This window comes from Strongylocentrotus purpuratus, unplaced genomic scaffold (genome assembly GCF_000002235.5).
Source record: "Strongylocentrotus purpuratus isolate Spur 01 unplaced genomic scaffold, Spur_5.0 spur5_scaffold_8, whole genome shotgun sequence".
NCBI lineage: Eukaryota > Metazoa > Echinodermata > Echinoidea > Camarodonta > Strongylocentrotidae > Strongylocentrotus > Strongylocentrotus purpuratus.
Genome location: NW_022145614.1, coordinates 16,256,425 through 16,282,870, shown reverse-complemented (window position 1 = coordinate 16,282,870; position 26,446 = coordinate 16,256,425). Strand labels below are relative to the sequence as shown.

Here is a 26,446-nt window from a genome sequence, read left to right as displayed (position 1 = left end):
CCATTCCCATTCACTATACGTTACGTACTAAAAGGCTGTATTGTCTGACCGTTCATGAATATTCATGTTTTTGCTAAACTCGGCAAAATGTTTGCTTTTACTAAATGGAAAAATTACGGTGGGGGGTTGGATGAAATGGACATAATGAAATAGGCAGAAGTGATCTATGATAATTCATGCTTTTTATGTTTCGTGTGCTCGACCTATAATCTTCAAATCGCTTGGTAAACTGAGTCCAAAGTTAGACTTGTTTCACATGTGTATTATAGGCAATGACGAGCTTGCAACTAGCTATTTTGAAAATTTACGGTGGGTGAACTTTCAAAAGTAAATGAGACATGAGGGCTCCAATGAAAGAGCTAGTGATAACGTACGTCGGGGTGGATGTGCTTTTCGTTTAAACAAAAAATGAATTTTTAACGATTTTTTAAAAAAACGTCCTTAGGCTAACATGTTAGGCTGCTGATTCTGATCATGCTCTGACGATAGGGGGCGTTGTAAAATGAGACTAAACGGAGCCATATGCAGAGCCGTCAAAGTAGTATAACATAGACTGTGTAATAAGTTGGACAACTTGGACTACGGCACATGATTCTTTTTTAGGCTAGCACGCAACTTAAATAGAGTTAGTCTGTTTCTGTGTATATAAGCGGCTCTGTTGATAAATAGCCTTGATTTAAAAACAATATTTTTTCCAACACTTTTGGCCACTTGGCTTCCTGACAACGTATTTACATGGTATGAAGTGCATGTTATGATACTAAAACAGTTGAAATACTTTCTCTTGCAATTAGTGGAGCCATTTTCGTAAACATTACTGTTAGTTGATGATTCTTTGAAGTGTGTCCTTCGTCATCCATAGGGCCCCTCCCATGGCAGAGAGAAAGAGAGATGCTCCAACAAACCTGAGAAAGCCACTCACGGAAGGGAGATGTCTGTCTAAGAACGTTTCCTCAAATGGAAGAGCTGGCATGTCCTGAAAAAATGTAAGGAAAGGACAAACAAAAAATTCCAAAGACTAATTGGGAAACCAATTTTCTACTAATTACTGGGAAACAGTTTTATTTCTCTCTTCATTTAAAATGGATGTTCATGAAGTGATAACGTAAGTAGTATTAATGGTGCCGAAAAGTTAAAACGTTGCAAATTCAATTTATTGAGACACTGTGTAATGGACAGCGCTTACATCAGTACAAGACTTCACCTGACGATCGCCTGTACGTATAACGAAACGAAGAAGATGACACATGATTCGAAGTTTTTCAGTATGTAGCCTGTTGTAAGATTTATATGGCTTACTTTCCACTGAGAATTCATGGCAGCAACAGATAAGAATTTGCAATGATTGGACTGGATATGGATGAAGATGACTGATGAAGATGACCATGACATCGTATGGTATGGTATTTATTTCATTCTTCATACAAAAACATATTGATTTGATTTGATTTCTGCATTTTTTCCAAATACAATATAACTGAATTACAAAGAACATATAAATGTAAGGTATAATACAACATAAACAAACAATAATTTCTTCAGGTCAAAATGTTTTTTTTTACATAATATTATGTACATATAATAACGAAACTTATTATTTCCATAACATATTATCATAAATTTAAAGTATTATCCGAACTATTGGAAAAGTGAAGGAGACCGCAATCATAAGCAAAGCTTGACAAGGATGGCGGCCTCAAAAACACAAATATACAATACATACATACTATTAAAAATATAAATTACAAAAAATTGAAATACATAGATACATGTAGTAGGGTAACATTATAGATAATATGAATACAATAAAATTAACAAGGAAATTAGTTAAGAAAGCAAATTTATGTCGAATGAGGGGTCTACAAAAAAGAGCGTTTAGCCTTGTTGAACGTTAACCCCTAAACAAGTACGTAATTAACATCACATTAGGAAGAAAAAGAAAGCAGGTGAAAACAGTAAAAGGGAAAAGCATATTGCTCCGATTGTCTCATTTTCGCTTGCGTGAACATTGCTAGCATAATCCACTGACCTCTACCTCCTGAACGGATCATCGCCCATTCCCATTCACTATACGTTACGTACTAAAAGGCTGTATTGTCTGACCGTTCATGAATATTCATGTTTTTGCTAAACTCGGCAAAATGTTTGCTTTTACTAAATGGAAAATTACGGTGGGGGGTTGGAAGAAATGGACATAATGAAATAGGCAGAAGTGATCTATGATAATTCATGCTTTTTATGTTTCGTGTGCTCGACCTATAATCTTCAAATCGCTTGGTAAACTGAGTCCAAAGTTAGACTTGTTTCACATGTGTATTATAGGCAATGACGAGCTTGCAACCTATTTTGAAAAATTACGGTGGGTGAACTTTCAAAAGTCAATGAGACATGAGGGCTCCAATGAAATGCTAGTGATAACGTACGTCGGGTGGATGTGCTTTTCGTTTAAACAAAAAATGAATTTTTTAACGATTTTTTTAAAAAAAACGTCCATAGGCTAACATGTTAGGCTACTGACTCAGATCATGCTCTGACGATAGGGGGCGTTGTGAAATGAGACTAAACGGAGCCATATGGGAAAACGTAATACAAACAAATATATACACAAATATATACACAAATATATACGTCATGAATCAAATATGATATTCAAGTTGTTGAGTACAAATTTAATAAAAACAATCGAAAGGAACGTTTAAAACTATTTACGGAAGGTTGATTCTTTAGATGGTTTGGAATCGTGCAACAAAGTTACATAAATGTGATATTATCCTCACCTCAGCTTCTGGTTCCTCTTGCCAGATCTCATCTTTACTTATCTTACCCATGGCATGCAGTATCTATAATGAGATAAGAAAAAAATAAATAGAGAAAACAAGACAAAGAGAGAGCCAGAAAGAGAGAGAGCGCGAGAGAGAGAGAGAGAGAGATAGAGGCAGAAGGTGGAAGAGGAGAGTGAGTACGATATGTATATATAATGTATATATATATATAGAGAGAGAGAGAGAGTTAGAGAGAGAGAGATAGAGAGAGAGAGAGGGCGAGAAAGAGGATAGATTATAGGGAACAGAGTGAGAGAGACAGACAGGGGAGAAAAGGGGAAGGGGGAAGGGGGTAGGGGTGAAGAGGAGAAAGAGAGAAAGGACAGAGTTATCAAGAATGTCTATTTTCTATATATGAGATATTTGGCTTGAATAAGTTGGAATGAAAAACTCTCTAATATAATGTTCTTTGCGTCATCGAATGTCTAGCCAATGTCTTACATGATTCACTGGATGGGTGAATCTGAATCCAAGTAAATCAATAAGCTACACATATTTACAAAAATAGCATGTCAAAGAGTAATTAAGCAAGTCTTGTTTGACTGAATCTACTTCATAACAGGTATGCTGTTATTTTTCAGTGTGCACATCTCTATCAGTATTATCACAACCAACACTATCACTATCACCACAAGCATCACCGTCATCACCACCATCATCATCATTATCATTATCACCACCACCATGAGCAGTAACACCACACTTGAGCTTACCTCTCTTGCGGCCCTCTCCCCTGCCTGTACTGCTCCATCCATGTATCCAGACCATTTGGTAGCCGTCTCTGTACCAGCAAAGTAAAGACGACCTATTGGCTCTCGTAGAACCCTGTTGTCGATAATTATCAAGAAGACGAAGATGATCAACACACGAAATAAAATTCTAAATCGATCATTCATCTATGTCATTGCTAGATGAAAACACATGTGTAATTCCATTAATGCTCATTTAGGTCCATTTTTATACCCATTTCATTTCATCAGGATTCAATATGGTACCAAGTTTATTTCCACATAATGCTCTCTGAACAAAAGTTGCATTAGATAAATTATACTTAGAATTTGTTCAATTTAAGTATTGTATGCACAATGTAAATGAATAAGAGGAAACAAGCAACGGTTGATTGCATAGCTACTCATTACGACAGCAAACTAGTATACCCATTGAATATAAATATATGGAAACAAATGTATTCAATACATACTACCTCACTTTAGTTTTCTTGAGTTCAAGTTCAGTTAATCCTTTCAATTCAGATTAGTTCGTTAACTTAATGTCAATTCAGATTGATTCAGTTGGGTTTAGTTCAGTTAAATTTAATTCATTTAAATTCAGATTAGTTCGTTAAATTAACGTCAATTCCGGGCAGGCTAATTCAGGTGGGATTAGTTCAGTTCAATTTAATTCATTTCGATTCAGGTTAGTTCAGTTCGATTCGGTATACTCAAGTACAGTGCAATTCGGTTTAATTTAGGTCAGTTCAATCAAGTTTAAGACAAATAAATTCAGTTTATTTCAGGTCACCTCAGGCCAGTTAAGGTCATGGAAGGAACGGTAAAGTTAGTTGAATTCAGTACAGTTCTCTTTTCTCTCACAATTTTTTTTTTAATGAATATTAAAAAAAAAAAAAAAATTCCAACCACACATATCGCTATAAAAAAACTCAAGACAACTATTATATGTATCATTTTTTAAATAATTCAATCTACATGTATATAGACCTGATGATGAGTCTTAAAGACCCTGTCGGAAGTAAACAATAAAATAGATGAATTATATATCAACGCATAGCTCATCAGCCGTAGATTACAACATTATCAATTATATGCTATTTTAGTGTCTGTTAGAGTATAACAGAAGATAGAAGATAACTGCTCACTGAAAACTCGAAATCTAATGCTTTGAAAATCGGGAGTTTTCGACCTAAAAAGTAGCTTTCGATTTGATGACATCATCTTAATGGAGTATGCATATTTACAATGACTATGCATTTATTAAGCACGGCTCATCGCCTCATTTATATATACAAATTAATGACGAGCTGATGAGGTCCACATGCCAAGTTGTCACCGTAACTGCGGCAAATGTGATCCCTGTTGACCCGTAATCGAGGGGGGGGGGGGGGTGCAGAAAATAAGGTTTTAATTTGTTTTTGTGCAATACTTAAAGGGAAAATATTGTTTATTCCTTTATGTTTGTATTCATGTAACTTTCGATATTGATATAAAGTTGTATTTGCATAGGATATTTGTATTCTACGTTCATTCAACTTTCTATTGAATGATATAAAGTTGTATAATCAAGGGATAGGTTTTTTAATGTTCTTACTTGCAGTACTTGGTGATAACACCAGGCGGTGTGAATCCTACATAGCCTCCTCCAATGTAAGGCTCTTCCATCCAGTTCTTCTCAACGTAGAAAATGGGCTACAATGCAAACACAATGCAGTGAAGAAAATACTCTTGCAGTGATACTATAATCAGTAATGATAAATACAGAATCGTGATCTGAAAGTGCTCAAAAAGATATTTTTTCCTTCTTTAGCTTAGCTTATTATTACCAGCATGAGTATCATTTATACAAGATGGGAATGGAGAGGGTACATGGGGAGTGTAGGATTTGGTTTAGATGCAATGACCGAGGTGATAGTATATTGTTTATTAAGTCTGCGTGTGAGTAAAGCTGTCCATAATGAATATTTATAGCTATGCCCGTATACAGGTGCGTACGCAGGGGGGGGGGGGGGGGGGGTAACCCCCCTTTAGTTTTGTACGTGTTTTTTTTTTTTAGCAAACCCCCCCCCCCTTTTTTGTGGATTTTTTTTACTCCCCCCCTCCCCCGCTTATTCAGCGGCTGGCTGAGTCTTTCCTAATTTTTTGCCCGATCTCAAAATGTTAACCCCCCCCCCTTGAAAAGATCCTGCGTACACCACTGCCCGTATACATGTAATCAACAGTATATTAGCATTACGTATTTATTATTAACTGTAATCAAGAATCTGTAAAATATTTTTTTTATTAGAAATATGTAAAATTTCGTAAAATACATTCTCACCTTGAGAGCTAAATCGTTTTTCAACAATATTGCATACCTCTGAGCTATCCGGTCTCTCCTAAAATATGCATTGATTATGTTAATAATAGTAATAAAAACACAATAATGACGATAACAGTGATGGTGGTAATATTATCAATGCAAATTTATATTCAAAAAATCATAATAAGAAGAGCAAGATGGAAAGGAAAAATATTTTTTTTAAATAGGCAGAATAGGAAGGAGGAGGAGGAGGAGGAAGAGGAGGAGGAGGAGGAGGAGGAGGAGAAGCAGATGAATAACGTATTTTATCAGTGATTGTTTGCAGCCACGTTTTATCCTCTACAGGCGGAATTTCAACATTATTCATATAATTTTTGACAGAGGGAAAAAATACATCTAGTGATTATCATCAAAATGGGTTCATGAAGTTAGATTACATTTGGACTGTTTAAATATGAACAATGTAAAAGGGACCATAGTTTATTGCGATTAGTTTCATGAAATTTATATGTGACGAATGACTCACCTCTCTTCTTTGGAAAGATGACAATGCTCTTTGGCGCCATCTCCAGACATGAATCTTGAAATAAACATACATAATTATATGCTACAATTCTTGATTGCAGATGTACAAATAATAACTTGTTTAGTTGGTTGGGTGGTTGGTTTACTTTTCCGTATAAAAAAAACACATGAACATATAGATATACAAATAGATTATCAACACAAAAAGAAGATATTGATAATAACTTTTACAATGATAATGATGATAATACTACTTAAACTACTAACTACTACTTCTATTACGACAACTACTTAATGATAATGATAAAACAAATAATAATAACAATATCAATGATAATGACAATATTGCATATGGAAATCTTAATAAATTTTTAGGCATTCTTTACATAGACTACAAAATCTAAATAATTCCTTTTCAATTTTGAGAAGCTATGTTGATATTATGCAATGTGTTTTGATAATGTCATGTATTTGTTGACTTATTTCTCTAAAATGTAATAGAGGATGATACCAACCCAACAAGAGGATGGTGCCCCTTGGAGGTTTGACTGCCATCATATCGTATTTCTGATATAATCCCATCTGCCAAAACTGAGCCAGAATAACCTAGAATAAAATCAGACAGATCAAGTGTAACAATTACTGTTTAACGGGGGGGGGGGGGGGTATGTCTTACTGAGGCGTGTACATTATCCGCGTACACGAAAACACGTAAAAAAGATCACATTTGTTATCACTAGGCGCGAGTAACCACGTATCGCCTCAGATGTATAAAAAGCAGGGGAAAAGCAGGGAAAAGGGCATCAAATTCAATGATGCTAAGAAGATATACGCGGTAAAGGTAGGAAATTTAATTGCCTCAGTCGGAACAAGAGGGTACGATAGGATTTTAAAATCCAGTGGAGATGCACGATAAAAAGAAAGATAAAAGCAGGGACAAAAAATGTCTAGGAAGAAGCTATCCTCGAATAGGGTGTATGATACCAGCCTGGATATGGTTTTACGCCGATGATGTACAGTGCTCAATGGGACATACCCCATGAGCTCTTCTTCTTCTTCTGATTAAATCTGCCTCCTTCAATAATATTGACTGAAGATTCTTGCAAACTATGTGCGTTTGCGTGTGAACCGCAACTTACGTCCATTCGAGTACTATTTACAATATAATACAGTTTATTCACAATATAATACAGCTCTCTTTCTCACGAGTCACGAGGTAACGAAAATCTTTTGATTAGCGAAAACTTATGCAATATCTGAAACTGGGAGAATAGCATCTTTTAGAAGATTCTTTATATTTCACAGTTTTTTCCTTCATTTAAACTGCATAAAAAGTTTTTATAAAAGTTATAGTGCTAAATAAACATGAAAGGTGCTGATATTCATCATGAATGCATGCAAGCATTAATGAGCAGTTTAGAAATTTACCAGAGTCTCTCCAGAAAGGCCGTTCATAGTACATCATAGTCTTGATCACAGCCCCCATTGGATACCTTTGGTTCAGCTGTAAAGGGCAGATATGACACGAAATGATTCTAGTGTCTGGTGATAATCATAATCATCATCAATAGTGATCTGTCAGTTTATGACAGGTTCAGTGACCCATTCAAAATTCTATATCAAGTGTCTCTCCAAGTTTCTCTCCAAGTTCCTCGGTCTTGAGCCAAACGTTTCGTCGTTTCATACCCTGTTGCTCCACATTTGGAGGGTTTTGAGAAATGTGATGTTGTAAAAGGTCGTTGGGTATTAATGAGTTAAGGGGACCTCCCTACATAATTTATAGGTAGACAACCTTCAAAATATGCTGCTGGAAAAAAATGGCGGCCATGAATAACTTGTAGTTGAACAATTCTGGAGATTACTTTTTAACAGAATCTCATTTTACCATGTGTAAGGTGTTATATGAAAGATCGTATCCCTTCCAATAGGTTTGGACATGATTTGCATAAATCTTTTGAGCCAAATTTTTGTTTAACAATTATTGTGAGCATTACTGACTAGATAATTATGAAAAACTGTCAAGAAATATGGTTAATATTGTATACAAATTCAAAGTTCATTGCTTTTCTAACAAAAGATTTATAACGCTCTAAAGTTGATACTCATATGCGCCCAAATAGCAATGTTGGTTGCTAAGGACTGTCTTCTCCTCAGCATTCTCCTTAGCAACGGTGACATAGTGAGATGACAAAAAGAAAATATCGCAAGTAATTGCGACCCCCCCCCCCCCCTCCAATTAAACCAAGAGAAAATTCGAAATGGTGGCATTATGTTGAGCAGGGCGTGGAGTGTTTTCAGAAATGATGTAGGCTATCGGTCGAGTGATACATAAAGTAAGATCTGGATTCAGGTGATAGTCATGATTTCCAGCCTGAATCATCAAGATAATGGATACAGGAGTTCAGAATTTGCCATCCATAATCCCCTCCCCCTTCTGGAATTACCCCCTCCTCGTTAACAACTAGAACACTTTGTGCAAAACGATATTCATAAAGTATACTTCAAACGAAAAAGAGATCAAAATAAGAGAATCTCCACACGGCATTTAAAATCTCTTGGTAGACTTAAGTGATAATGCCTGCCAAGGAGTCCTAATTCTGACTTATTAATATGCATCAGTCCGCAATTAGGACAATAGGCTAACTGTGAATGTTAGGCTTCATTTTCTTTAAAAATAGATTTATTTTATAACAATTATTGTTGCTTCACCTGATTTCTGAGTGACGGTAGATTAGGAGTAAATGCAATCTTATTGAGCATGGCAGGAGGAAGAGCTGCAATTATATACCTGGCCTGAATTGGATGATAATAAAATGAATTTAAACAAATTATAAATCAGCACAAAATTTAACAAAAATAACACAAAATGTGTGGTCAGCAGAAGAAAAAAAAGTAATGTAGTGCAAAGGCAGGATATCAATTTGGTATAGAAGCATTTAAAGTTAATTTGTTTGTGTCATTTATCAATAAGTTTTGTGTCACTCGAGATTAATGTCATTCATGAAGGTGCAAAACATACAAGCCGCTGTCTCAAAGAATTTATTATTGATTATTGAAAGAGGTTTGAATTGATACACTAGTTCCCGCTGGTTTCTCACTGCACTGACTGCTTTCTTCTATCAAATCCTTTTTTTTTTCAGTCACTAAAAGAAAACATCATCATATTTGTTGGTCCTGCATGCATAGGAGCATCAACAAATGATTTAGGCCTACTGCAGCTTGTAATTGTCAACTGTACTTTTGATGAACACGTTAAATCTCATTCATATACGGACGTACAATGTATATTCACTTCATGCTCTTAAAATAATGCACGTTACAACTAAATTATTCGTACCCTAATTAACAATTTTTTGGGATTTTTTTTTAAGTATTTGAAAATTTAATCTCTCCCGACTCATTTTGATTGAGAACGTGGCAAATTAGAGCTCTAAATGTATTCAACAAAGGCCCTAATTCAACCAAGCTATACCTTTCATTCTTGCGTTACGAAAAGCACAACATTTTCAAATTCACAAGGAAAATAAATTAGATGCTGCTTGTAAGTCTTGGCTTGCATGGTGATGTAGTAGGCTTGCGGGTAAATAAGTTATTTATTTGTTAACTGTATATCAATAACTCTGCATTTCACCTTGTATGAGTCACCAGTTGCTGTGGTAACTGTCACACAACCAGCATCCTGGGAGACACAGGTTACTGCATTGCTCAAATAGACTCGATCTACAAACAAATATAACAGAATTAGCAACCCCCAAAAAGTTAAATAAATTGAAATCCAACCTTCAATGAAAATAAATCAGAAAAGTAGACTGGTGAAATTTTGAATGAAATCGGGCACAAAATTAGCGAATTTTTGAAAGTTGTGATCACTACCGGTATAGCCTCTTCAAATTAGCTGAATCGATGATGTCTCTGTAATATAGTAAGCAAATAATTACCGTTGGTGAAGGTGATGGGACAAACTATCACTTCCGAGGCGATCTGGATGTAGCTATCTTTCCGAAGCGAAGCTGAGGAAAGATAGCGTATACTTTCTGATCGACGAGGAAGTGATAGTTTGCCATCACCTGAAACCAAAAGGTGATTATTTGCTTTATATTCCACATCTAAAACAATTTAACTACAACAAGAAAGGGACGTGTTTGCATCTACATAAAAGACACATAGGCCCAAATTCACACAAAAGAAGTTTAAGTTTAACCCAACCACTTGAGGGTACGGTGCGCGCATGTGTTTTCTTTAATTGCGCTCATTGGTAATGCGCGCTTAATTACGCCTGTTTTAGTGCGCTTTTGGATAATCTTCAGCGACAGTGCGTTGCCCTGTGTAGATAGTACCTCTATCTTTAGTGAAAGTGCGTTGCACTGTGTAGATAGTAGTACTATCTACACAGTGTAACGAACTTTTCGCTTCTCCCATCAATAATGGGCAAACTATCTTTCATCACGTGAGCTACTTTTGACCAATCGTAGAGCAAGATTCTTAGTATGTGGGATATAATGGCGGACAACTTTTCCTCAAGGCCCATAAAGATGCTATCACTGCGAAGATATTTCCACCAGGCGCGGATCCAGGATTTCTTAGGGGAGGGGGCCCAACTTGTTTTTTTTTTGCTCCCGAAAATTTGAAAATCGCGCCGGCCGAAAAGTCGCTCAGTGGGGGGGGGGGGGGGGGGGGGTAAGCGGACATTGAGAGCGCCAGGGGGGGGGGGCCAACCTCCAAAAAAGGTAAAAATCGCGTGATTTTGCATGATTTTTTTCTCAAGGGGGGGGGGGCGGGCCCCCGGGTCCCCCCCCCTGGATCCTCCACTGATTTCCACTTCATGTATTTAAAGATGACAGATTAATAAATTTGCTTATTCTAACCTTTTCCAAGCTGCTCTGCTATTTTGAGAGATATTTTCTGGCTACCTCCAACAAATTTCCTTTCCTGAAATAAATCATAACAGAAATCAATCAGGAAACGACCCAGTTCCAGGGGAACTTTTTTAAACAAGGCCACCATGGGCTTTTCCTTTGTTCTCCTATTTTATTTGAAGTTATCGTATATACTGAAAATTCTTTGTATGTATATATATATATATATAATTGTATGTTTATTTGCATTTGCTGTGTTCTGAAGAAAATAAATGAATACACGAACGAATTCATGAATTAATAATAAATGTAACATTGAGTTAAGATGACACATAATTATGTTCACTGTTTTCCCATTGGTAGCAGGGTATGTACTGTTTAGGAATATTGATTTACCCACCTGAGCACCATTCTGTGTGGATGAGTACCGCAAATAACCTGTTTAACATAGATTAATAAAACAAAAGTTAGAAATTCAAAGAAAGATGAAGAACTATCTAGGTTTTGTATACAGTCCATAGTTATTTGTGTATATCATTAAACTCAAGTCAAACTGGAATAACTTTTTTGTTTCAATTATATAATACGATTTCTTTCGAACGCCAAAAATCCAGCAAATAAAATGTTTGCCAAGTTATATTTGTAGATTTATGTAACAGTCTATATACTACATTGCCATTCCCTTTGAATAATCATGAATAAATACGAAACTAAATCATGAAATGTAGTCCATATGACCATGCATCCCCCATCCGAAAACACCACTTCATTCTCTTATTCAAAATTAATTTAACCGAACCCAGCTACAAATGCGTGCAGAAAATTAATTCAATCCACTCCAAACCATGCACTTCAAATCAGTTCAATCCAGTTTAGTGCTTTTCATTCCAGTACAATCAGGCTAAATCTTACCACAACACCCTTTGATGTACCATAGGAAATAAAGGAGTGACAGATCTTTGTCTTCAGCGCATAACCCACAGCAGCAGTGGACAGTGATGAAGTCTCTGGTCAGTTGAAACCAGAATGTCTTCTCGGCCCATTCCTTGACCGTCATGCTATCCCATTCCTCCGCCTCAGGAAAGTCCCAAGGATGATCCATTGGAATCTGAACAAAGTTTTATTTAAAGACCGTCGATACTACTGGGCCAAAAGGGATTAGACCACACAGCGAGGTCACTGACAGGTGGCTATCTGATCTCATTAACTCAGCCCCCAACTAACATAAGAAAAAGAGGATCATGGAGGACCAACAGGCACCGATTGGGGAAGTTTTCTATATAGAGGGAGCACGTAGCTATAAGTAGGACAGTGGGGCTTTAAATGCATGCCTTATTCGTTATATTTATTGCATCTCACCTATGAAATCACGCATGCACGGGTAATTTTAGAAATATAGGGATGGGAGGGGGGTCTATTTCGAGCCTGAAGGGCAATAACTCTATGTTAAATAGGGCAATATCTGTGAAATATCGGAAGTCAGCAACTACATGTCTCTTTGGGGGGGGGGGGGGGTAATGCCATCGGGGGGGGGGGGGTAATATTCCCGCTGGTTATTGCCCGGGGATTATTGTCCAGGGAGTTATTGTCCCACAACCCAATACAAATGCGCAATGGTTGCACTTGAAGTTAACAATGGATACGCGCAGTGTATATAATATATTTTTTAAAAGGCATACTTTGATTTAAAAAAATATATCTTTTTGAGAATTGATATGGCGATGCGGTGTAAAAAAATCGATGATCTCAAAATAACATCGTCTACATCTAATCATATAACATAACATCACCCTTCATCCCATCATATTACATAACACCAGTCTACATCCAATTATATAACATAACATCAGTCTACATTCAATCATATTACATAAATCATTTTACATCCAATGATTCAAAGATTTCAAAGATTTCAAATTTATTCATGTTTCCAACAAAACATTACAAATCAATTATAAGCATTTAAAACAAATTTAAGAAATACATGTTGGAAACAGAGGGGTCCACTAAAAAGCAATGCTTGTACAAGTGTGAACACCTCAAATGAAATTTAGAAATAATGAGTAATTAAATTAACTAATCTGTAACTACAAAAAAAAAACTACAAAATAGGGGGGGGGGGAATGCCAACAGAGACGAGAAAGGGACAAGACGATACTATACACGACAAAGATAGAAGAACACGGTCATAATACAAAGAGTAGACAATGACAAAAAGAAGTGAGAGATCACATCAGTCTACATCCAATCATATTACATAACATTACTCTACATCCAAGCAGCATGTAGCACATGGATTGAACATTACCTTTTTGCCCATCTTATCAATAAGGTGCCAGAAATGATTTAGATCCAAGCTGATGAAAGGGTTCCACGTATCTGGGTATTGCCCTGAAACTAGTCGCCATTTACCCTGAATAATAAAACAAAACCAAATGGCAAATTATTTGAATATTTCATGGAAGTACATATTATATTACACCTATTTCTATGTAGCTTAGTATGTGAATAATATTGAATCAATAAATTGATGCCTTCAGTAGCCTTCAACGAGGATTGCAAATACGCGTAAATCAAAAACATGCACTTTTGAAGAGAATAAATAACTCAACTGTACATTTTGCTTAGAGTAAATGATTTGGTATCTTGGGTACAGGGGGTCGCGGGGGCGGATGGGGTGGGGGAGGGTGGGTGGGTGGAGTCTACATCTATAGAGGGTGAACTGCCTCAGTGCATAATCATAGAAACCCTAAAAGTATTCAATGTCACGCAATTGGGAAGCATGTGCTTGCAAGAAGAAAGTTTTTGCTTTTAACGATTGCTTTTAACGATTGCTTGCCAGTAATAATAGTGTAAGGCTTGTGCTAGTGATATTTAAATTTTGAATATGGTGATATGTTTAGGGTTGCTGAAGGTACAGGGTTTAGTCCAGAATCTGGCCGGTTCTTCATATCACATCCCCTACAGTTGATTCAAGCCGCCGAAGATGGCGTTATCAACAAACTCATTATACGCTCACCATCACCCTATTAACAACCCTATCGGACTCCATGTGCGCATGCGCTGGTTTCTCTCGCGAGTGCGCATGCGCAGGTTTCCTTAGCGAGCTCAATCTGGGCTCGCTATGGTACGAACAAATAAAACGCCGCCACCTGCCCAGCCTATTTTTCGCCTCGGGCGTCCCGATTTAATGATCACGCCATCTTCGGCTGGTAGCAAGTAAGTAGGGGTGGTAAAGCGGTGGTGTGGTGGATATCAGAATTAGATAGGCCAGATGCTGGACTAGGGTTAGGATTGAAGTTAGTTATATCATTTAGTCCTGGGTTAAGAATAGACTTTTTCTCATGCGTATGAATTCATCCGTACCACGAAATACTACTAATTACCCTATTGTACGCTACGGCTTCACCATCGTCATTGCAACGGAAGTTGTCCACACCAAGTTCCTGTGATAGTCTGTAGATGCGATCCTGGGTCGGTCCCATGTAAGCCCCGCCCAAGTCCGTGTAGTCTATTTCCTTGTCCTGTGGGACGTATTCAAACCATTGATATTACTGACTTCTACATAAAAAACGATGATAACAAGACAATGTACAAAATAATAGGCCTATACAAATATTTTATTTTGTTCAAAATAATGTTGTCCTCAGAGCAAGTAATTGATTGCCACTAGCTCTTCCTATTTCGAATCTTAATTTTCCTCTATGATATGGATTATATTGTTTTAAGTGAACAAAATTATGTAACTGCAAAATGCCATAGAAATAATTTCTATTTCCTTATCAAGAGTCATATTCTTTTTCTTGTCTTCAATCAAAAACTTACAAAAACGAAATTGAACTGTAAGCTATAAACTTGTATTGAAATGGTTAGAGAAACCAGGGAAATGTCAAATATTGAATGACATTGTTTCACGTTCATCCCGCAAACTCCTTTCATCACCCTAACATAAACAATTTTTTTTTTTAAACCAACGATTATAACAATATTATTAGTTGACTTTATATAGCACATTTCAAAAGAGGAGGCTCTCGATCTCCACTCCTCACAGTTTACATTTTATACAATAACTGGAAGAAAAAATATGCCTACATCCGCAGGGCAAATAGATCTCTCTTATAATGTAGACTCTTTTGTTAACCAATCAGAGTCATACTTACATAGAAATTGCATGTACGCCCTCCGATTCGATCATTGGCCTCCAGTACCAGTACATCTTGGCCAGATTCATGTAAGAGCTTGGCAGCTGATAGACCTTAAAGTAGATATTCATTGATTTAAAAAAACTAACTTTATTTTCATTAGTGCAAAGCTGAAACTTTGATTCGACAAGGTTTTTAAAATTCAACGCTTGGAAACAGGTGAAGTAATGATTATTATACATTACAAAACGCTTAAATACAGCCCCGGCATAGCACCTGAAGAGCTCTCCGAACGCTGCTGAGATGTGTGCCATCACAGTATGGACATGATTTGCACAAGCAGACGATGTCCCATGACATCTTACACATTTTCAGTGCCTGTATTCTCATCTTCTCTTGAGTTCTTTCTCTCACTTCACTACCGTCAGGCTAAATGTACTATTGCCTCACTGTAAACCCCACGCATGGTTTTATTTTGATGACAAATGCAGCGATACAATAATAAAGGAATCTGTCGCTTGTAAACAAAATAAGACGCCATTGTATATTCAGCTGCACACACCGCGATATGTTCGGCGTTTCAAGAGGGAACAAATGCCGTCCTTAATATTATTCCGGGTTTTTTTCAATTTGAAAATCTGGTTTCTTTGATTGTTAATTAACCCCTATCCTGTGTATTTACAAACAAAAGATTTTAGTTATCAGAATCGGTTTCATATCCCCTTTTGAATGGTTTGAAATGCCATCACATTTATATACACTAAACTCATTATAATTTGACAAATAATAGCTTTGCAATTATGTTCATTCTTTATGGAATGTCGTCTGCTTGGGCAGTATTGGTCCATATTGTGACGTCATTTAAACATTGTTATTTTTCTGGCGAATCTCTCGTATATCCCAGCTGCTATGGAGGTGGTTGTATTTTTATTTTTTTATAAATCACCCGATATGTAGTTGACCTAAAACGTGTACGATGGCCATCTGTTAGCTTGCCAGTTTATAGTGATACATTAGATGACATGTTTGTGATTTTCTTTGAATTTCCACTTTAAAGGGCTATTTTCCCGAGGGACATCGGCCGAGGGAGAATAGTACTAATGGTGTTCTATTGTCATTGTATATTTGTATATTATATACCTCACTTAAGAAATCCAGCCATCTGATTGGTCGAATTGCATTCATAAACTTCAACTGTTCCTGTAAAATTCTCGGTAACCATGCATAAAACATTTCAATATTTTTAATAACCATGGTTATTAAAAAAAGTTGGTCAGCGTCCATGGTTACCCCATAGGTTTACATGTTAAAAAATGGTTTGAGCGATGGAGGATGCCGTATGTGTGCGAAGGATTGGTCGGTAATTTCAATACAATTGAATCTCGATCGATCTTACCGACAATTTTATCTTGCATTGTTGACATGAAGACGAAAATAAACTTCCAAAAACAAAAAAACAACATCTGCCGATAGATCTTGATCTAAGTTCGTGCCAATATGCATTGCAAAAGTAAAAGAAGAGTCCGTATATGGAGCTTTTGCGAAGCATTCATCACACGCGAAGCCGGTTTCAATATTGGAGAAAACTGCCAAGCATGTTAACGGCGGGCCATAGCCGAGTGGTCTAAGCGTTGGTTTTCGGTACACCTCTTGTTGTACGCAAGAGTTCGAATCCCGTCTTCGACAAAATTGATAAATATTTTTAATTTTTCATTTTTTAGTCTATTTTTTTCGGCATATAAAAGTATTAATGACTGCTTTAATATTCGAGAAATAGTTGTTTTCATACGCTCTCGGGAAGGTTAGAATTGGGCTATTCCCCTCGGCAAGCCTCGGGGAATAGCACAATTCTAACCTTCCCTTGAGCGTAATAAAACAACTATTTCTCTCAAAGCAGTCATTAATACTATAATATACCACACAGACAATCTACTTATAGCACATAGTATGTATCAAGAGATGGGTATACCAACTACTATTTAACAGTTTCGATTGTTGCTGAATTAAGCAAAAATCGTTCGTAATTGCAGCTCTAAATACAACCCTGGTATATTCACTTTTTTAGGAATCATCACTTGGGATTACTTCTTACTAGAGTTGATTCCTCTCCAAACTAAAGTGGAATCCAAGGGAAGTAGTCGTTTAAAATACTCTCTTGAGAGTGTATTCCAATATTTGAAAAGTGGAGGCCTCTAAAGAAAGACATCCTTTAATAATTTGAAATCAACATCAAACAAAGAGAATATTTGTTGATTTTTCCATAACGGAGGTATTGTCTTTTGATTACCACAATATAAGAATGAACAAACTTGGTATAATAACCTCAACATGGACTGAACTGGGAAGAAGAGAACGTTTCCATGACCCCAAAACGGTGTCCGTTGTCTCGATCACCTTATTCTTCACGACAAGAAACTAGATTTCACATTTACTGGCTTTAACCGTATTTACTGGCCTTACAGTATAATCTAGGACATGAAAAACACGATGTAATGATTCATGTGCGCTATTGATGGTAACCCGACACATGCTCCGCCGACGACTGCTCCGCCGACATTTGCTCCGCAAAACGCGACACTTGCTCCGGTGACATTTGCTCCGCCGACATTTGTTCCGCCCAAAAAGTGTCCCATAAAATACAAATGCTTCGCCGACAATATTTTTTTTTCACGGGTTATTTTCGTTTCTTTTTTTTTTTTCTTCATTTTCTGAATGCATTTCATGAAATAATGTAGATGAAATGAAATGAATGAATGTTGATGACAATAATAATAACTACATTTGTAATACTTGTTTTGAACAAGTATAGGTGGGCTGGTCTAACTAAAATTTGAGACAAAATAAAGGGCAAATTTAAGATAGCTTATTGTCTCAGCTACAACATACTCGAATTTCAGCGTAAACGAAGCTAAAACGACGGAGATATTGCTCGCGAAAGACGGGAATGTAGAATCCAGTTTTGAGAAAAAGTCATGTCCCATAGAGAATACACGCAAAAAGAGAAAAATTGATATTCCTCCTTTAATCGCAAAAATACGCCCTGATGCTTTTGTCAAAATGAAAAATTGTGACGGCTGCATTCGTAGAAAATTGTCCCAGCTAGAACATTTGGAAGAAAATCGATCAATATTTACAGAGATACAATCAATTTTCAAAAAATATGCTGACGTCATAATATGCAAATTGGAATTTTGAGTTCGGAGGCCATTATGATGACGCCATGAGTTAATTGAGGGTCAAATGAGACAAGAAATCATATTTCCAATTCATACTCTACAAAATATGAAACAAAATTTGGGGTCACCTTACATCCTAAAGAGCTACAATGGATTTTGTATAGGCATGTTTTTGCCCATATATGCTATGTATTAAAAGAGCTCGCACGCATGGACGTGTATCTTAAACGGACGCTCACTCCGTTATTAATGGTCAGAAATATGTTATGCCTAGGTCACATATAAACCGGACCCCGTACGATTTTCCCTACCCGGCGGCTTGCTGTGAATTTAGAGACCGTACGGAAACCGTCCGATTTTCATTTCTACGGCATGTGTGGTCACATATTCTGCGGCGCCCGGGAGGTGCCCTGAGAAAATTGGTCGAGTAAAATGCAAGGCGCCCGTAAGGGTGCCGGCAGTGTGCCGGCCGAGTGCCGACCAGTAACCTTACGGGCTCCGTCTGATGAGCAGGTGTACCGATGGCTCCCGGAAGGTGCCCTGTCGGGGCCCGGCCGGGGTCCTCAAGGCGCCCGGTCGGGTGCCATGCGGTGCACTGAACTACAGAGCGAGTCAGAAAAAATGTCCCACTTTTTAAAAGTTGTAATGTTTGAAGTATGAATATTTAATCATGGGTTTCATGATATATCTTGAAAGAGTTATCCTCCCAATACATTTAGGTACCATTTTTATTTGAATCTCGGCATGCATCACTGAATCAAATATCCAGAAATGGACAATAAATACTAAATTGAAATTGAATTGAAATTGAATATCAGATAATCTTTACAAGACTGCCTGATCTCACTTGCGCCGAGTTACTTGGTGAGGAATAAAACAGTGCATTGAACAAACGCAGTCAGACACGCGCACACGCTGACACACCCACACACACACGCACACATAACACATACGGTGACATTGTTTCATAATTAGCCCTTTTCTGATTGAGCATTGATTTTTATCAAGATCGCTGAATGTTTAAGTGGCATAACCCTAAAAAAAAATTCCCTTTTGTACACATTCACTACCACCATCATATCATCATCATCATCATCATTGTCATCATCTTAATCTTCTTCTTCATCATCATCATCATCATCATCATCATGAAGCACAACATCCGCCAATACGCAACAAGAGGACAGCGGCCACTCAACTTTTCGTACGATAACAAGAACTCCCGACAAAAAGTAACAGTTTGGGTGGGCCTTGTCGGGAATGGAATGCTCATTTGTGTGCGTGTGTCTTTGCATATGCGTGTGTGTATTTGTGTGTTTTTGTCTGTCTGGATAATTGGATTATTGAAAAAAAATGGCTGTCTTTGTTCAAAACATTATTTTATTCCTCACCTAGCAACTTGGCGCAAGTGAGATCTGGCAGTCTTGTAAAGATTTTTTGATGTTCAGTCATGCATGCAGAGATTCAACTGAAAATGGTACCTTAATGTACGGGGAGGACAACACTATCAAGACGTATCATGAAACTCATGATTAAATATTCATACTTCAAACAATACAACTTTTAAAAAGTAGCACATTTTTTCTGACTCACTCTGTAGGTGTCCTCTGGTACCCGCATCTCCTGTTTTTAAAACTGCGTTGTACATTTCGAGATGCCGCCGTGAGGGACCCGCACGGCCAATATTCATTTTAATTGGCCCACGGACGGCAGACGCCTATTGTTGTGCATATCCCCGGGGCTCTTGAGGGGCCCGTGAGGGCACCGTAGGGAACACGTACGGAACCCTTGAGCACCGCAACGCGCCCGTAAAGATTTTTCATGAGAATTGACCCCCAAAATCGTGAGGGGGCCGTCCGGGCACCGTCCGTAAGGTGTCCTACGGGCCCTTTACGGGCTTTCTACGGCCTAACGGTCAGATAAAAACGCCAGGAATATTGGGAGCAGCCAACTCAGCACCACGGTGCCCGTGAAGATATGATCATGAGTTGATTTTCAGAAAAAATTACAAAATGGCGCCTAGATGACGTCATCAGTGAAGGTCATAGTTGAAAACCTTATTGTGTTTTGTACATATGCCTATACATATATGTGTGCCAAATTTGAGCCATTTTCAAGTAATCGTGCTTACAAAAAAGTGGTTTGAAATAAGTAAAATAAATAATAAAGGCATTTCTAACGAAATTATAAGGTGTTCTGTACGCTATACATCCCACCTGATAATAAAGGCAATTTTAACAAAATTATAAGGTGGTCTGTATTAGATACAGCCCACCTAATAATAAAGGCAATTTTAACAAAATTATCAGGTGGTCTGTATTAGATACAGCCCACCTGATAAATAAATAGAGGCAACTAACGAAATTATAAGGTGGTCTGTACGATATACAGCCCACCTGATAAATAAATAAAGGTAATTCTAACGAAATTTTAAGGTGGTCTGTACGATATACAGCCCACCTGATGAATAAATGAATAATAAAGGCAAATCTAACGAAATTATAAGGTGGTCTGTACGATATACAGCCCACCTGATAATAAATAAATAAATAAACAAAGGCAATTCTAACGAAATTATAAGGTGGTCTGTACGATATACAGCCCACCTGATAATTACAAAAATAGCATTAGTAACACCACCAACCATAATATTCATTGTTGTCATTATTATTGTGATACTGCTTCTAGTACTACTCCTACTGCATGTACTAGGGTTCAAATTCAGTTCTTTTTAATTTATTTGACTCAGTACTGATGATCATAATTTTATCTACCATGTGATTGCCATGTGTACGCCACACCGAATAGCACTAGCTCACATTTTGTTATTGTTGTCAAGAACTTATTGGCATGCAGCCAGTAAATTTTCATCATGTGTTTGATCTTGTATTGAAAAAAAAGATCAAACACATCATCATAATCTACAGAGTGCAACCAAAAATTTCTTAACAACAATTGAAATTTCTTTCAGGAAGCCTAACACTAAAAGCTGTTTTTGATTCAAAGAGCATCGTAGAGACGATGAACAAATAAGAATAATAATACATTCACTTCTATTTTCCCCGCCAAATAATCCGAACAAAAGAATCAACCGAGGGTAAACGAATTTATCATGAGTCCTTGAAAAATTAATTAATACTGCTTGTCAAATATTATTGAAGAACAGCAAAGGCGAACGCGATAGTCGCTACAATTCAGAAATCATTGCTTGCATTGCTTTTCTCTCAAAATTACCGTGAGATATCAAGCTACATAGAACTATGATCGACACAAAAGATATTGTCTTGAAAACAGTCAGAAACATTAGAACTTGAATGAATAAAACATAATGCAAATGAATAAGACTAGAATGAATAGGACACAAGTTAATTTCAACCACTTAAATCATCCAGTACCAAATACCTGAGCAAAATTCGAACCAGATGCATTTAATGGTAAACTTAAAGACAATGATTCATGACAATTGTCAATTGTCATGAGTTTATTGCAAAAGATAATCAGAATAATAATGATCAGAATGATACCTCTACTATAAGGCCTACTTCTACATGTACTATACTACACTACTGCCATTGTAGATTATGCTGATAATAGGCCTACAGATGATAATAATGATATGATAACAATTATAATAATACTATATACTTATACTAATCGTCATCAAAATCATCATGTTCATATTCATCATAATGATAACAATAATAATGATTATAATGATTATAATTTTTTCCGGACATGACAATTTCCCGGACATGACAATTTCCCGGACATGACAATTTCCCGGACATGACAAAAGTTATCATACAATAAGCAGGATTGTGTGTGATTTAAGCCGGTGTGCCTTCTTTTCAAGGGAGAAACGTTTGATATATTTTCCCTCTTAGTTGGATTGGTGGGGTTTCGGGGATCCACAGCAAATATGTGGTCACCTGTGGCTTTCTTGGTATTGCGTCTTGTCTCGCTATCAGAGACATATGTGTTTTTGTTTTGTAGTTTCGTTTGTGCTAGACATCGCTGTAATTGTCATAGGTGTTGCAATGTAAGCTGTTTCGGTGGACTAGTGCTTAGTGCTGTCAGTGTTATTTGTTTGATGTTACAAAAGAAAAACTCCACAGGATTTGATTTTCATAGTACCGAGGTTAAGTTAATATTCAATGGCTAGTTTCAATATAATTTCTTTGAACTGTCGAGGTTTGGGAAATAGCGAAAAAAAGAAATGATGTTTTAGAATTTGTTAAGTTAAAAAAGTTCCAAATATGTTGCTTGCAAGATACACATTTTGTAGCTGAGGAAGAAGCTTCTATAAAACGATTTTGGGGAGATAATTGTTTTTTCAGCCATAAAGCGTCAAATGCCAGAGGTGTTGCTATTTTGTTTGGGGAAGGGGTGCAATTTAATGTAAATAAGATTGAGCGATCAAAAGAAGGGAATTTTGTTGCGTTAGACCTACAGATATATAGCTATGACATAACATTAATATCCTTGTATGGTCCTAATCACGATAGTGTTAGTTTTTATGCAGATATTGAAAGACTTGCTTTGGATTTTGATAATCCATTAACAATTTTATGCGGAGATTGGAACTTGGTTCAAGATTTTGATAAAGATACATATAATTATATTCGCCTTAATAATCCTAATGCCAAGAAAAAAGTCGATCAAATGAAGAATGATTTAGATTTGATAGACCCATGGAGAGAATTACATGTCCTGGAAAAAATGTTTACATGGCGGCAACCTACTCCCTTTAAGGCGGCTAGATTGGATTATTTTTTGGTCTCCACTGAACTACTGTCACTCGTTAATAAAATAGAAATTTTACCTGGGTACAGATATGACAGTGAACGCCGAAAAACACGGGGGGGGGGGGGGAGAAAGTTATAATTAAACCTACAAGCAAAATCGTAGTTTAGCTCTATATGTATTTGTGAACATAATAGACCTTTTGTAGGATTTAAACAAATTTGTAAAAGGTTAATATCATTTTTTGTTAGATGGTGTGTCCCACTTCTTCTGTGTCCCGTTTCACCCTGTTATCCATACTATTTTCATAATATCTATGATGGAGTGATATACATTTTTGTTTTAAACTTGATTTTCACATGGGTTTCTGCCTCACTTTTATACGGAATGGTCCTTGTATCCTTCGTCCCCTAAGTTGCTAATATAACTCACGCACACCATTTCTCTTGTCCAATCACAATCACAAGCATGGACCAGACTGAGTGTGAAGTCACTTCTCTGCCAAGACACTCTCATATCCTCATTGGTCGATCACGCACACAACGAATATGACTCAGTCGGGGAGAGCCAGTACAGGCTGGGGTTCTCAAACACGGTCCAGATGTGATTTCTATAAAAGCTTAAAGTCCGAAATAATGGGCAAATTTATTTTACTATTTTTACTTTATGAATTTTCATACACATAAGTTGTATAGGGGGGGGGGGTTCTCCTTGGAATCTCGGTCATGGAGTGCCCACAAAATCTTAAACTTGGTATATTGATAGAGCATTTTATAACGAAAACTAGTATGTCTGAAATTGTTTTTTAATGATTTCTAATAGACTATTCACCAAGTAGAACAAACATTATGGCTTGACCTACCTAGCAACACTTAATATATGCAGTTTGTATTCTGACTATTGAAAGACTATTATTCTTATCATGTGAATGATATAATTTGTATTGAGGCACTTCACAAAGACTTATGTATTAAATTTGGTTACATTACAAATGGCCTATTTTAATTTTCTCTTTGAAAGTCCCATAGCCCCTTTCCATTTCATTTTGGAAATAACGTCTCTTCCTTTTAATTTTATAGAACTTTTTTTGTGTGTATTGTTCTACTTTGGTCCGCAGTCTTCTGAGGCACATGTCGAGCCAACTTATGGGTCAGAATGCGCTTTGAATACATTGCCTGTTGCTAGGTAAGACAACAATTGTGGCTTATCCTATACACCTAACAACATTTAATGTATATGTAGTTAGTTCGCATTCTGACTATTGAAATACAATTACTCGTAACAGGTGAACGAAATCATTTGTAACGAGGCATTTAAACATAATATGTGCATTAAATTTGATTACATTACGAAAATGGTCTATTGTAATTGAAACCAATATCCAAGGTCTAGTATTTATTTCCCCCACTGAGTATCACTACTAATTGTATCGTTATCACATGTTGCACAAATCGCACAATATGATCTGACATTTTATATCGTCATTTTTTTATATTGACTATTTTTCGTAGTGTAATCAAAATATCAAATTTAATGAACAAATCTTTGTTTGCTCATTTACTTGTTGTAAATAATTGTACTTCAATAGTCAGAATGTGAAATGCATACATCGAATTTTGCTGGTAGGAACAACATTATGGCTTAATTGTCCTAACTTTCTCTTTTCTGTCTGTAAATATTACTATTCTAACTTATTAATTGTGTACATCTCTGTCGGGCACCCTACTGGAAATAAGCTCTCGAGCTTTCGTGGGTTATCCTGTTCAAGCTGACTAAATTTTAATCTGGTATTCTTGTATAGTGTTGTATGTTGAAAGCTTGGCGAATTAAAATCAATCAATCAATCTACCTATATAACAACAGGTAATATATGCAGTTCGCATTCTGACTATAAATGAAATACAATTATTCATAAACGGTGAATACAATTATTTGTAACGAGGCACTAAACTATCATGTGTGCATTAAATTTTATTACTTTACGAAAATGGCCTTTTAATAAACAGGTAAATGCTGAGTTAATATACATTTATGCTCATATCAGTAGACTATATCACTCAATGTAGTGAAACCATATTCAGATCATGAGAAATAATGCGAATACCATGTATTAGTCATAATGTGTGGCCATGCCTTCAACCATTATGCATGGCCCTACAGAGAAATTTTTCCTGTTGGGGGCCGGGGGAAAATGCAATGAATTTTTGACAATTTATTGCATTTTCTTCGTTTTCGGGGATTTGTGGAAGGGGCCGCGTACCCTAGCAAACACTGCGTACAGTCATGATTCAGGGGCTAAGCAATGGCCTCGTTACTGTGAGGCCCCAGGATAAAAATCGTGTCGATCAGCTATAATTATATTAGTGCCCTTTTGTGAGGCATTAATCCTCATTACTGTCAATTATGACGTTAGGACGTAGGTCCCTTAGCTGATTAGCATAGTAGCACACCTATGATTAAGCAGTCACGCAAAACAAACACTCGCAAATTAATATTCAATAAAATCTGAGAATGTATGCCATTATCTAGATCTATTAGAAATAAATAATTTTTAAAATCCTTCCCTAAACTGGGGTAAAAATAAATATTCCACCATTATGACCAACAGTGTATTAAAGTGATATAATTTCTTACCACTGATTCCAGCTCCTACAACAATAACGTCCAAGATTCTTTCCGAAGTCATCGGGAATCTGTGTATGTTACGTGTTACGTCTACCAACTCAGTGTTAAGCTTGGCCTGTGTGATGCTCCTTTGTTAAACTTTAACGTTAGTTGTATTTACACAAGTACAATTATAACAGATAATGCTGCTAGCAGGAAGCCTACTCATGCTCTTCGAAACGCAAATGTATTTAGCGCACCGGCCTGTCGAAAATTAATGTATAGATCCAATGAGGACTCACTGGCTAACTGTTGGGGGGGGGGGGCTGGGCAGTTGCCCCCAAATAAAATTCAAACTTTTTGGAAAAAACTATGTTAAAGAGAAATGGAAAGATAAAAAGAAAGAAAGAAAATATAGTGACCTACCAGTGTCACAAATGAGGTATCAATTAAATATGCTGTTCGGGTTAACCGCCGAAACACCCCCTAGATCCGCCACTGGGGGGGGGGGGGGGGGGGGGGGGACGGGGCCTGCATGAAACATG

At 36.8% G+C, this 26,446-nt stretch overlaps 1 protein-coding gene across 1 annotated transcript; it reads right to left on the bottom strand.

The window, feature by feature from the left end:
- Nucleotides 1-536: 536 nt before the first annotated feature.
- Nucleotides 537-25,983, bottom strand: LOC752395 (amine oxidase [flavin-containing] B-like). The gene is made up of 17 exons (XM_030975667.1): nucleotides 25,932-25,983; nucleotides 15,397-15,491; nucleotides 14,623-14,760; nucleotides 13,545-13,649; nucleotides 12,149-12,344; nucleotides 11,637-11,674; nucleotides 11,246-11,309; nucleotides 10,012-10,100; nucleotides 9,090-9,173; nucleotides 7,809-7,884; nucleotides 6,896-6,986; nucleotides 6,382-6,435; nucleotides 5,874-5,931; nucleotides 5,148-5,245; nucleotides 3,536-3,647; nucleotides 2,778-2,840; nucleotides 537-976 (listed from the first exon to the last, which is right to left on the bottom strand). Exons 1-17 carry the CDS (start codon nucleotides 25,981-25,983, stop codon nucleotides 821-823), a joined length of 1,569 nt encoding a protein of 522 aa, XP_030831527.1. The 3' UTR covers nucleotides 537-820.
- Nucleotides 25,984-26,446: the final 463 nt, after the last annotated feature.

Coding starts and splice junctions, on each gene's coding strand:
- LOC752395 (XM_030975667.1), bottom strand. CDS start 25,983: ATGACTTCGGAAAGAATCTTGGACGTTATTGTTGTAGGAGCTGGAATC. Junction 11,675..12,148: donor GTACATCAAAGGGTGTTGTG/GTAAGATTTAGC, acceptor TATGTTAAACAG/GTTATTTGCGGTACTCATCC. Junction 977..2,777: donor AAGAGGAACCAGAAGCTGAG/GTGAGGATAATA, acceptor ACATTTTTTCAG/GACATGCCAGCTCTTCCATT.